A 13,969-nucleotide genomic window follows, 5' to 3' on the forward strand; every position below is an offset into this window, starting at 1 on the left:
GAGCTCGGGAGCACACATGAGCCAGAGAGCATGGGCAGCGGGGTCATGCTTCATAAAGGACGCCGTTACAATAGGTTTACTGTTACTCTGACGAATGCCGGGATACAATGTGGGTGAATGTGCTGGCCCGATGAGGCTCCAGTTCTCTGCATTTTTCCACTTGATGACAAGGAAGAAAGACTGAGACGGGACAGCATGTTATCAGAGGACGGCCCTGAAGGTGAGTTGGCTCGTTGCAGGGTTAATATACACCTCCATTTTTATGCATTGTGCTTTGATTAAAATCTGGGACGACCATTTATAGATTTTTGAATTTTAGGCCAGATTTTTTTTTCTTTTTCTTTCTTCTTTTTCTTTTTTTTTTAAATCATGACAGTATTGCCAGATTTCTGGGAGAAATCCTTCATATCCCCAGAACACCACTGAGAGGCAACTGGTTTTAAATTCAGACTAGTGAAAAATGAGACAGAAAGATGCAATCATGACACCTTATTACACCTTAGACATCTGACCCACTTCAAGTCACCCTAAAAAAAAAATAATAAGAGATGTTGCCAAAAACGGTGTTTGATTGCATCACGCTGAGGTACTTGCGGAGAAATTCAGAAATGAAAGGAAAAGAGAGGAGAGGAGAGGAGAGGAGAGAAGAGGAGAGGAGGGGAGAGGAGAGGAGAGGAGAGGAGAGGAGTGGACCACAGGTGAACTGGTAGGCTCGAAATGAGAGGAATGAAAAGTGCGGATGCGTGGATTTAAACATGAAGAGATGAGGAGAGGTGAGCGTCAGTGAAAGAAGAAAGGAGGAAAAGAGGTGAGGGGTCAGAGGGGTTGGTACGAGGCGAGCGGAGGTGGGGTTTAGGCGTGGGGGTGACAGATGGGACTCCCCAGATTCAGAGGGGTGTGGTGCTGAATTGTGAGATTCCTCTGAGTTGGGACAAGCAGTGATATTTGCACTGCAGCTGTCAGTGGTTCAACACCTACGCAGCTCCACCCTCCTCCCCCCTGGCATTACACACACACACACACACACACACACACAGTCGGTCATATTTCATATCTTGAGATAGGCCTTACATGCTTGCTTTTGTCAGGAGTTAATCGTCAAGCAGAAGAATTTGAGCAAGATTCCTGCTCTTGTGTTAAACATTAACACGATCCGGTGGCTTGGATTTATTATGGTGTCTACGTAATAGTCTTTAATGGCTCTATTTGCTCATGGCGTGACCTGTCTGTATTTTATTATTCCACTCCAGACAAAGTTCTGTATAGAGATTAATCCATGACTAGAACGTTGATGTAGTAATGTAGAGAGGGTGTAAACAACGTGTTAGTAACGTGGGCTCCATTAAAAAACATAAAGTACGGAAATTAAACCAAACAAATGCACTTCAAGATCCGGTTCACATAAAATACTGTAATATCAAATCAAATCAAAAGAACAGTACACAACTGTAGGAGCAGTAAGTCGCAGAGATTTCTTTTCTTTCTTTCTGCATATATTTTCTGAAATGAAAGAAAATATCATGTCATGATCCTTCTGCTGAAAACTGTATAGTTTCATATTCAGACTGAGTAACACAGGGAGCTAATACTAGTCCTGCCAGACACACTGTCAATCTTCCTGTTTCCTTTTTATTTATTGAGCAATTAACAATTAGCTTGCACGTGTATATAGATCCTATCTATGATAGTGTACATGGACTTATTCTGTTTCTCGAGTGAAATATTGCCCCTGGGGCTGTCGATATTCACAGTATTCATAGCGTCCAGCGTACACATTTAGAAGTATTAAAGTTGGATTAAAATATGTTTTAACTCTTCTCATGAGTTTATGAATCTCACGATTGTGACAATGTGATATATATTCTTGATGTATTAAAATGTGTTAATCTTTTAAATATGTATATATACACACACACAGAAGAGATTAACTGATGAGTATAAACAGGAATAAAAAGAGGGAATATGGAGGAAAATATTGCTTGTTCCTCTAATAAATTCCATTTTATGTTATCGCTCTCTCTCTCTCTTTTTTTATATCTAACTAGTAATTGCGTTCTTCTTTTAAAATGGAACACTAACTTGTGAGCTGAGTAAATATCCGTTCCCACACCTGGACTAATACTACACGTGGCTCCACTCTATGACTTGTAGGTCAACATGTTTTTGTTTTACGTTATCGTTACTTCAGTCATTGTGTTTTGGCTTTGAAACGTCGTTATCAGCTTTTTATTTATTTATTTTTTTTTTTTTACATATGACTAAAGGTTGCGGAAACATACTAGACACATTATAAAACAAGGAAGGGTGTGAAATAAAAAATAAAGGCTGCAGGCCTGTTTTTTTTTTCTTTCCTTTTCTCGAGAGTCCGTGTCGCTCGCGCTCACCTGGACGGAAGTAGACATAAAAGGCAGTGCAGGTAGAGGCAGCTCCTCACCAGCTCCTCTTCCTCCTCCTCCTCCCCCTGCGTGCAGGTAGTGCGGCACGGCGGCGCTCACCTCTCTACTTTCGGTTGAGGAAGAGGCATGACGCTGGATATGTTCCGCTCCTCTAAATATGAAATAACTTGAAATTTTCTTCCGTTTCTTTCCACGCAGTAACCTCACGGACTAATGGGGCTTATACTGCTGAGCCTGATTCTCCGGTACTGGGTCAACACCGTGGAGGGTAAGAGTTTTGGCCATCTTAAAAAAAAAAAAAAAAAAAGAAAGAAAAAAAAGAAAAGATAAAATAAGTGTGTATTTTGTAAACTGAAAGCAACAATGACTCAGGAGCAGGTCATCAAATGTGTATCTAAAGACTGGTTTACGTTACACACATTCAGTATAATAATTGCTTTTTAATAAATTACATAAAGCTTGAACTTAATTCACTTTTATATTTAGATTGTCAGGAAGCTCTGGTTGTTGTTGACAAGCTCATGGTAACTGTTGCTCATGTGCGCTGCAGGATCATGTTCGGCTGGCAGCGCTGTGACTTGTGACCAGTGTCTGCAGCTCAGTCCTCAGTGTGCCTGGTGCACGCAGGAGGTATGCGACTAAAATAACCACAAAACATTCAATAATGTATAGGCGCAGGTCAGCAAAACGCGTCAAAGCGCGTTGGGTTCTGACAGTTGCCTGAGATTTTATGGCACGCTATAAAGCAATCTCTGTGTTCAATCTGTGAACAGCACTCTCTGTGACTTTTTTTTGCAGAATTTTACAGACTGGTTTTCAGTCAAAGAGAGATGCGACACATTGGATAGCTTACTAGAAAAGGGATGTGCCAGGGATCAACTTCAGTTCCCTGTTACCAAAGTTGAAATCCTCCAGGATCGGCCTCTTGGGAAGAAGACAGAAAACGATAACAGCACTCAGATCTCCCCACAGAAAATGTCATTAAAGCTGCGACCTGGTACGTTGCCTAAACAGGACTGACTCGATGATTTCTCTCCGGGAATGGCTCCTAATTAAAGTAACAATTAAATAAAATGCTGCTCTTTTTTTTTTTTTCGCACAGGCAACCAGCTGTCTTTTCAGGTTAGCGTTCAACACACGGAGGACTATCCTGTGGATATGTACTACCTGATGGACCTGTCGGCGTCCATGATCGATGACCTGGGGAAGATCAAGAACTTGGGCACCTCTCTGTCTCAAGAGATGGCCAAACTCACCAGTAAATTTCGAATGGGCTTCGGCTCTTTTGTGGAGAAGCCCGTACTTCCGTTCATTAAGATCACAGAAGAAGACAGGAGCAACCCCTGCAGGTACACAGTAAATATCAAAACGTGGCCTTATCTGACTTTGGAAATTTGATCATTTGATGTCATCTCTCACGGAACTTGGCTTTTCAGTTGCTTGTTGTTTTCTGTTCTGTTCCGCAGCAGCGTGGGCTCGTCCTGTCTGCCAACATTTGGCTATAAACACGTCTTGTCTCTGACGAGCAGCACTGACAAGTTCAACGAGATAATAGCTAAGCAGCATGTGTCTGCGAACGTTGATGTGCCAGAGTGCGGCTTTGACGCCATCATGCAAGCAGCCGTTTGTGGGGTAAGATTTTACTTTTTGATTAGGTTTCTTAAGTCACCGTCAGTTTGTGATTCTCTGTGATCAGCTTTTATTATTTGATCAGACAGAGCAGTTGTGCGTCTCTCGGTAGGACAAGATCGGCTGGAGGAATGACTCCATGCGTCTGCTGGTGTTTGTTAGCGACGCCGACTCGCACTTTGGGATGGACAGTAAGATGGCTGGCATCGTGATTCCCAACGACGGCCAGTGTCACCTGGACGTCAACAACGAATACTCCATGTCCACAGTGCAGGTAAAACCCTCAGCAGTAGTTTTTAGAAAGTCTTTTTAGGTTTTATGTCTTACACAATGTAAAATAAATTGTGCTGTACTGTGAAGAACCACCTCTGACATGTCACCTTTCAGGAGTATCCCACTCTCGGCCAGCTGATCGATAAGGTGGTGGAGAACAACATCTTGCTGATATTCGCTGTCACGGATGATCAGAAACTCAAATATAAGGTAATATTTCCCTGTCACAAAATTGTCCTTTCTATTGGAATATGTCCACACTTGAATTGCAGGTAATGGAGGTGTTTGTGGTAGCCCAACGCGGTTAGCATATTTATGTGTTGAGCTCCGTTCTCGTAGGACCTGTTGGAACTAGCTTGTTTTTCGTTGTTGCTCTTTTCCATACTTCGCTTTTGTTTCCTTGTGTGTAAGAGTGACTTTTGCTGTTAATCCGTTTGTTTTTCCTGTTAGAACTATGCAAATCTCATACCCGGCGCCACAGTGGGAGTCCTGGCGAAGGATTCACGGAACATCCTGGAACTGATTGTGACAGCGTACAAAGTAAATAAACTCTCCCGGTGATCTGGATGTGCTGGATAACACCTGCCACTGAACACAGTGTTGTTTTAATCAAGTTATCTGACAAGATGTTTTATACTTGAGCTGCTCTATGAGCAGCTCTATGAGTTAACTGCCTGTGCATCATCATTTTTACACGGTAGACAGTATTTGACGCGTGCATTCTCCTGCTTTTCCTCTTTCGTTCTTTCCTCTATCACATTTTTTCCCTCTAACGCCCGGTGCTTTGCATCAGCATGTCTGACGGCAAGTTTCTGCTTGTTGCAGCTGTTTGATCTCCTCGCCCCCCCCCCCCCCCCCCCCCCCCCCCCCCTTCCTCTGACTTGCTCTTTCTCCCCCTCTCTGCCTCTTTATCATTCTCTCTCTGTCTTTTGCTTGCACCCTGTGTTGCTTTCTAAATCCCCCCTGGCGGCAGTGACTGGTGACGGGTGTGCAGTCCTCCAATTACTTCATCGACTCCTTCGTTTACACGCATATTTAGTCTCGGCCACGTTGACCACCACACAGGAGTCCCTGTCATCACGCTGATTGCAGATGTGCTGCTTAAAGGAAATACGATTCAGACAAAGGAATATTTATTCATCCTAAACTTGCCTGCTAGTTTGAATCAATATTTAATATAGACACTTGAGCCGTCACAATTTAAGTATATGTAGTATTTACCACATAGTCTGTTGAATCACCTTTACCTGTGTGATCTGCGTCCAAGTGGGTGTTTCCCTTAAAGGTTCCCCTTTTCTCTTTCTTTGCCATCACACCATGACACTGTGCAATTGTAGGCCTACAGGAAAAACACACAATTAAAGCCCTGTTAGCACCCAGACACTCTGTCACAGAGTTCATTAGTCAGTCAAACACCGGTCTTTCTCTTACATGGCAGCCGTTTGTCAGGTGCTTTGTACAACCACGCACACCTGGGATGATGACTCACCCAAAAAGAGGAAATTAGACGGGACGTTTTTCAAACATCACAGGTCAATGTAAGGTGAAAGTACTGTATAATTCCAATGGAATGCTCACTTCATGGTAACAAAAAGACAGTATATGCATTCTGTTGTTAGGTCTATTTTTGTTGGCAAGGGTGTCTGTTATATATGTATATATATATAAATTATTATGTATATAATTAATTATAATTATATATATATTAACTGTTTTGTAGGAATTGCGCTCAGAGATCGAACTAGAGGTCCTTGGAGACACGGAGGAGCTGCAGATGTCCTTCACAACCATTTGCCCAAATGGAAGTGTCCTCCCTGATGTAAAACACTGCTCCAACATCAAACCAGGAGAGACGGTCAGTGACTTTTCTTTAAATTTCCTTTAGCTCGGGATAAACGTGAACAAAAAGCATGAAAATGAAATAATGTGAATAAAAGGACAAAGTGCAATAAAAGCTAAAACACAGTGACACTCTGATGATCTACTCCTTGGACCCTTGTAGATACCAGTTTAAACATAAAAGCTAAAAGCTGCCTCATAAAAGGTTTATTCCCTCCACATCAGATCAAGTTAAAGTCTCATGGACCAGACCTTGTTTTCACTTGAGAAGCAGTTATAAAAGACCAGAGAAGTAGACCTGTGCTTTTATAACTTAGTAAATTAATTATAAAATGAAATCTCCTCATGGGCACGTAGAGCTCAATTGTGCCTGACTCTAGTTCATAATAGTATAACAAATTGTATTATGTTTGCCACAAACAAGTCAGATGCTAACCTTGATTTAAGTCTTTGTAAACACAACTCTGAAGCAGTTTTATCCCTCTGTGCCTCTGCACTTTAAGTCAGTTTAAATCCACATGCATGAGTTCACTGCATTATCTAAAGCTGCCTGTAGTTACTACTCAAATACAGTGACGAGAGAGTTCGTAATCGATTAGTCATTTTAGTAATTTTAATGCAAAAATTGTCAAATTGTAGTCTAATTATATTAATACACTTCTATGCTAGTAAACTAGAGTTACACTTAAATAGACTTTAATCATCCACAAGGGAAAGTGCTTGGTCACGGTAGTTTAGTTGCACATAACAAACACTCTTAAGAACCACAAGTAAAAAGAAAGATGAAATAAAATACAAATATAATACAAGTAAAAGCTAGTCAAATAAAATAAAAATAGTATCAGCAAAAAAAAAATACAGAATTAGCATATAAACAAATGTATAGGAAACAGGTATAGGAATATATAGGCATAATAGTAAGGTCCAATAGTGTGAATAGTGTGAGTTATTTCTTGCAGGTAAGTTATATTAACTAAATATCTGTGGAAGCTATTTGATGGCATCCCCTCATGTTGAAGGAAACTATAGTTATTTTCAATTTTCAATTTGATACATTTTTCTATTAAAATCACAAAGACATATTGTCATATACATATTTTACTCATTTACAGCTAAACTTTTGAAAATAACTGCGCAACTGTTGATTCCCAACTCTCAACTCTGAAGATCCCACTCTGACAAATTTTATTAACCAAAACAGGGCACTGAACAACACCCGATATTCACTGCATTCATTGGAAACACTTATAAACAGATCGAATCTAACTTGAAATTACAAGGTATCACAGATACAACATGTAATATCAGCTCTTTTTCCTGAATAAACAAATATTTTCAAGCAATGATTATACCCTTTTACAGTTAAGTAACAAATGAGCTGCTAATTGGGGTTAGTTCATTGTTAGTTTTAGTCTTAGTTTCATGAGATCCTCTTCTTTGCTCCTCAGGTGGTTTTCAATGTGTCCGTGGAGCTTCCAGGATGCTTTTCAGGAGTTCGGCACTTTTCCCTCAAGCCGGTGGGCTTACAGGACAGTCTGGAGGTGGAACTGGAGTCCCTCTGTGAATGCGACTGCCCTCAGCCTCCTCACACAAACAGCAGCCAGTGCACCGAGGACCAGGGGACTTTCCAGTGTGGCGTGTGTGTGTGTCAGCCGGGGTTCCTGGGAGCACAGTGCGAATGCAATGAGGAGGACGCTTTGTTGAGTAACTGCGTTGCAAATAACGCGTCCGAAATATGCAGCGGTCAGGGGCAGTGCTACTGCGGACAGTGTGCGTGTCATGCATCGAGCTTCGGTCGCATTTACGGACCTTACTGCGAGTGTGACAATTACTCCTGTGTTCACTTCCGCGGGGAGCTCTGCGGAGGTGAGTAATCGCATATGAACTTCACGAATAACCCGCATATTTTTGTGGTGTTTTTTCTTCTTTCTTCTCATGCATTGACCCATTGTTTTCTTGCAGGCCACGGAGTATGTGACTGTGGTGAGTGTCACTGTCAAAGCGGCTGGACGGGGGAGTATTGTAACTGCAGCACCAGCACCGAGGCGTGCATGTCGGAGGACGGCGTGCTCTGCAGTGGTAGGGGGAAATGTGAGTGCGGCCACTGTGTCTGCTCTGTACCTGGAGCATCTGGGGACAAATGTGAGAAGTGCGCAACATGCGGAGACGCCTGTACTTCTGCAAGGTGAGAACACATTCATGCCAGTCGCCCCTTTCAGCCGAGGAAGGCTGTAGCGCAGGGGAGTTTGTTAGCTTTACCTCCATTATTGCTTTACCTGGAACATAAAGGATGTTGTCTGCCTTATGCCACATAATCTGTCTGTTCTTCAGGGTTCAGGCGTATCAGGTTCTGGTCCCCTTGTTCACATGTGTCTACACCTTCCGTGTAACATCAAAAGACATTAATGTCTCTAATGCAGCTCTGAGAGATTTCCTTTCTCCATTGAAAAGCAGCTGTCAGAGCTAATGCCACTTGATACCACGGTTAAAGGGGGAGACTAGTGATAGTGAGCGGGTGAAGCCTTGGGAAAACCCTGATAAGTGACCAACACTTGGATTCTTCTGTAGTCCCTGTGTCAGTGATTGAAGAGTAATTAAACTTTCCCTTCCCAAGGGTTACTATGCGATCTCTGAGGTAAACCTGACCTCCTGTTTTTCTGCGTGTTTTAACACCAGGGCCTGTATAGAGTGCCATCTACAAGATAAGGACGACACCGAGCTGTGTGATCACAGGTGCAGCTTTTCTAAAATTACCATCAACACAACAGCAGGTAAAGGACTCATTAATCTACCGATTCTGTGTTTGAGAGGCATCAATAGACGGTTGCTTACAAAACTGTTTTGGTGACGCCTTGAGGGCGGCTATCCACTGGGGAGCTTCCATGAGAGCTATAGCTTCAAGGGTTTTTTTCTGTATTTCCACCGATGAATGGTGGCTAGCAACGGTACTTTCTCCTGCGCAATTAAGCCCTGTTGCATGTTGGCCCATTCCGTGAAAAAAACAAAAACAAAACAAACTTGTGGTATTTGAATTACTGTGACTCACAAGAGTTTGCGCAATTGACAAAATTCAAAGTGCGGCTGAACACTGGGAAGTTGCAGTTTCTGTTAAACAGAGCTGCCATTATGGTGATGATGCTGCTGCTGACGGCTGCAGGTTGGGGGGCTACGCAAGAAGAGCGTTTCTTGGGGGAATTTGTTGGTAAAAGCCAAGTTAGTTATACAATTGAGCTGTCACGAAGATCTTCCAAACGAAAGCAAAACTTTCTAATGTTCAGCTACACTGAATTTTGTCAACAGCGCAAACTACCGTGAGTTACGGTAATTCCAAAGCCGCGAGCTTTAACGCATCGCCAACGACACGTTCAGACTTTAAAGGGGGAAGTGGTTAGAAAACGTAAACATTTAGCACATTAAAACAACATACTTATTATCACATAAGACAACATGCAGAGGTGGATTTTGCAAACCACATTTGACCTGAGAATGTTTCCTTGATCTTCTCTGATTGGCTGGGTGAAAACCACATGCTCCTCGACCTCACAGAGATGCACCGCCATGCAATTTAAAATGTGTGTGGAAGTCAACTCTCTATAGACGGTTAACCTGATATAGGAGCGTCTAGTGTTGCTTCATGATTAGCTCAGTGGTTAAATTTACTACCACATAACTGTAAGATTGTGTGTTCAACGATGACCTTTGTTGTATGTTCGCTCTCTCAGGCTGGAAGTGATTTCTCAGACACAGATACAATTTGCTGTTTTCCATATAAAATTTGATATATTGTCAAAAAAGAAACATCTGTCATGATTATCTCAACTTAACAAAAAGAACACAATCAAAACAAACTCATTTTATTATTGTTTACTTAATTAGACAGCGGCCATTATTAAATTTAGTTGACATTTTAGTGGTATCCAGTAATTTTTTATTAATAAGTGATTGTTTCCATAATAAATAATGATGGATTTTGTAAAAACATGGTCATAATGAACATAAAACATTATTATTATATATTTTTACTATTAATAAGAATGCATTCAAGATATATCCCATGGACTTCTGACGTCCTTCAATTATATATTGACGGAACACACAACCATGCTAGGTTTCAGTATGGGTCTGCGATTTGGAAGAATGTCAGCTTCCATCGACTCAGGTGTCTCTCTGAAGTCCCCCCCCCCCATCCCTCTCGTATTAACACAACACCATCCATGTTCTTTCTGGTAGCATGGTACAATGGGGAACATATTATTTACCGTGTTGTACAGGCAGCGCTATTGTAGTGCATGTGAATAGGCAAAGGTCTTCCTCTATAGAAGAGTTGATTTTTAAACCCACTTGTGCAAGCTGAGAGGTATATCTGATTATCAGAGAGGAAATTCAGGCTTCAGATGTTCTACACAATGGTATCGTACACATGCACATGAGCATACACCAGATCGGAGTCTTTGATATGGAAATCACACTGACAGCACAACAGAGGAGAGCGTATCGTTTTACATTCTCAGGCCGATGTCAAAAGAGAAGATGATATCCAAGAGAATTCACTCATTCCTTATGGATATGTATGTTCACTCTCAGGTTATGACAAGAGTCCTTCTATGCCTTGCTCGCTGATGATGAAAAACGAGTGCTGGGTCTCGTTTAATGTGGTACAAGATGAGACGGGGAGCACTGCCTACAATCTCCAGACGTACGGTAAGCTTTGCAACAACATGGGAAACATATGAAAGAGAAGCGAAGTTAACAACATGAGTGTTTTGTCGTTCCTCTGTCCCATCCTCAGGATGCCCGGAGTCCCCCAACATCACCATGATAGTTGTGGGGGTCTCCCTCTCTGTCGTGTGCATCGGCCTCATTCTCCTGGCTGTCTGGAAAGTTCTGGTGTCAGTCCACGATCGTAAAGAAGTGGCCAAGTTTGAGGCTGAGAGGGCGAAGGCGAAGTGGCAGACGGTAAGACCTTGTTGTTTAGAAGATAAGGCCGGTGATAAAATAACAATAAACTGACTAAACTACTGAGTGAAGTAACTTATTGTTACTTTCTTACCGCAATTAAGCTATAATTATCCAAAGACTGTGAACTCTAATTACAGTTGTAACATCTACTGATGCACAGACCTTGAGTCAGTTTTTCCAAAACTTGGAACAGTGTGGAAAAGGATTTTATAGTCTGTCAGACCATTTGGGAACTCATCCTTGGAAAATCTTTGGAAAACGAAGGCGCTTTCAAAAAGTCTTTCGCCGCCCATTACAGGCTGTTTTCAGCCAATGAGGTCACAGACCATATGAGGTAGGAGGAGTGTGCAGCAGAGCTACAACATCATGTCGCAGTCTGAGGAAATGGTCTATGGTCAGCATGTCGGTAGACAACTCTCGTCCTTTGCAGCATTGCTAGCTACTTTGCATGCAACAAAGTGCACACACTGTACAACGTTGTTGGAGCCAGCTTATCTTTGTGTTCATTTAGTTTGTTACTTCATATCATCGGCTTCTATTAAAACCTGCAAAATAGGGTGAGCCCAGCATTAAGAGTCACCGTTGTCGCACCTTGAACATGTCCATAGCTGCATTTGTTCCTCACAGGACGCTGATTGGTCCACGAAACGGTGGATCTGTCACTAGTGCAGGACTTAAATCTTGGATTAATACTCAAGAATCCAGCTGCATCTGTACCAATCACCCTCCTGTGAGGAATAGAATAGAATAGAATAGAATAGAATAGAATAGAATAGAATAGAATAGAACAGAAAACTTTATTTCTCCCACAGTGGGAATATTGCAGTTTGCAACAGCATACATAGTGCAGAAAAGTAACAACAATAAAGAGTGGACTGTGTAAAAGATACAGAATGAGATAAAAAAAATATAATAGAATAAACATTATGCAAGTATGGGCATATATACAAAAAGTAATGAATTGAAACAAAAAATAATTGGATTGTAACAAAAAGTATTGAATTGCAAACAGATACATAACAGATATTGCACAGGATTGCACACAGTACAGAGTAAGTAGTGAAATGATGAGAGAGTTTAAACCTTGAAGAGTAATAATGATGCACATATTATAAGTGTTAATTGTGGAACCTAACAGCAGCAGGAAGGAAAGACCTTCTGAAGCTGCTCCTCAGTGCTGTCAGGTCACCCTGCAGGGGATGCCTCGTTGTCCAGCATGGATGACAGTTTAGAAAGGACTCTCCTGTCACCCACCTCCCTCACTGAGTCCAGGGAACAGCCCAGGACAGAGCTGGACTTCCAGCTGACCTTGTTTAGCAACTATAGACGTATTCTAGGTGTGACATTATTCACTCTTAATGGTGGATTTTCCCTAATCGACGGTTTTAGACTTCTGCGTCAAATTGATGCTGTAGCTACGGCGACAGCACAAGCCATACGCTAACCCTATCGCTGTGGCTGACGTGCACCTCTCCAGAAAAGACGCAGACTACTAGAGCTGTGATCAGCTTGGTTGTAGCATGTTTCCGCTTTAGTATTTTCGGCTGCATGTCCACAATTTTCAAATTGATGGTTTTATATCAATAAAGGTGGAACACATCAAGGAAATGTTAACTAGAGAAGAGATACAAATATTTGAATGACTAATTTTTAGGGAAATTTCTGTGAGTTTCACAGAGTATATGTCTAAAAGAGCCTTAATGGTGAAAGAGCAGGCTGCAAGTTATTTTCAAAAGAAACTGCTGATAGAAAGGTACAAACTGCCCCAGCCTAATGCAGAATAGATTAGAGACAAATGGTCTTTAATAGATAGATAGATAATAGATGTTAAATGACAACATAACAGTTTAAACAAATACTTATGATGCTCTTTGTTGCAGTTGAAGTGGCTAGCAAAGCTTGGGTGTTTGATTACTTGGTCTCTCAGAGTGTGAACTTATCATGAAAGTTCTCTTTATGAGAAAATGTTCCTGACAAAAACTGTACCTGAGCAAGAACTGATGTGGCTGGTGGATTAACAAGGCTAACGCAGGATTTTTTTTGATGTTTTTATGGAAACTAAGCTAAAAGCACTGAACACGTGAGCCTTGACGTATTTGGTGACAACTTTCTAATGTGTGTTTAATGTGTGTTTGTGTTTTGTCTCTCTATCTCTTTCTCAGGGGACCAACCCTCTGTTCAGGAGCTCAACATCTACATTCAAAAATGTGACCTACAGGCACACGGAGAAAGACAAGATTATTACAAATCACTGCTGAAGACAGACTGGAGGTCATGTAAACAGACATCTGAGTGCACTTAAGTGTGTGTGTGTGTGTGTGTGAGTGTGTGCGTGCGTGCGTGTTTGTTTGTATGCGTATGAGATAGAGGAGAGAGGAAATCTGTACAATAGTTGCAATAGTGCAAAACTCTTGTTAATTCAGAGATGCTAATGTAACACAGTAGACAACGCTGTGATCAGACACTACATGATGAATTTGCTGCTCGGTATACTGCTGATGTTCTGTCAAACACTGACCACTGATGTTGCATGATCCAACGCAAGTGTTTGTGTAACCGCAGGTTGGAAAGTGAGAAGTCTACGTTGCTAGTGGTTTACTACTGAAAAAAAGAAAGATTAGTTTTATGCAAATGTAAATATGCAGGTGTATGGTATGTCTTTTTAAAATATTGTATTTGTGGATTTATTGTTAAACAGGGCTGAGCCTTTGATGTTTATAGTATTTTTTGTGGTGTATGGCACATAAATAAAGTTTAATTTTGACTTGTGAAAGTATCCAGGATTTTTTGGTGAGGTGGTTGTCAGAACCCATGCTGCCATTAGTGTACAATATGATATGATTATGTGTGTATTTGGTTGGCTTGGAACGAGC

At 41.5% G+C, this 13,969-nt stretch overlaps 1 protein-coding gene across 2 annotated transcripts; it reads left to right on the top strand.

The window, feature by feature from the left end:
- On the top strand, positions 1-13,865 carry itgb6 (integrin, beta 6). 2 transcript variants are annotated; one of them, XM_047580629.1, is made up of 16 exons: positions 1-220; positions 2,595-2,664; positions 2,947-3,026; positions 3,195-3,393; positions 3,499-3,745; positions 3,863-4,028; positions 4,138-4,299; positions 4,413-4,508; positions 4,749-4,838; positions 6,019-6,153; positions 7,586-8,003; positions 8,100-8,322; positions 8,814-8,908; positions 10,722-10,838; positions 10,927-11,093; positions 13,259-13,865. In XM_047580629.1, the coding sequence occupies exons 2-16, from the start codon at positions 2,610-2,612 to the stop codon at positions 13,352-13,354; spliced, it is 2,346 nt and encodes a 781-aa protein (XP_047436585.1). In that variant the 5' UTR covers positions 1-220; positions 2,595-2,609; the 3' UTR covers positions 13,355-13,865. The 2 variants fall into 2 exon arrangements, with proteins under 2 accessions (XP_047436585.1, XP_047436583.1); XM_047580627.1 differs by lacking the exon at positions 1-220 and having other exon boundaries at positions 2,433-2,664.
- Positions 13,866-13,969: the final 104 nt, after the last annotated feature.

Source organism: Mugil cephalus, chromosome 3 (assembly GCF_022458985.1).
Source record: "Mugil cephalus isolate CIBA_MC_2020 chromosome 3, CIBA_Mcephalus_1.1, whole genome shotgun sequence".
NCBI lineage: Eukaryota > Metazoa > Chordata > Actinopteri > Mugiliformes > Mugilidae > Mugil > Mugil cephalus.

Coding starts and splice junctions, on each gene's coding strand:
- itgb6 (XM_047580629.1), top strand. CDS start 2,610: ATGGGGCTTATACTGCTGAGCCTGATTCTCCGGTACTGGGTCAACACC. Junction 6,154..7,585: donor ACATCAAACCAGGAGAGACG/GTCAGTGACTTT, acceptor TTTGCTCCTCAG/GTGGTTTTCAATGTGTCCGT. Junction 10,839..10,926: donor CTACAATCTCCAGACGTACG/GTAAGCTTTGCA, acceptor TCCCATCCTCAG/GATGCCCGGAGTCCCCCAAC.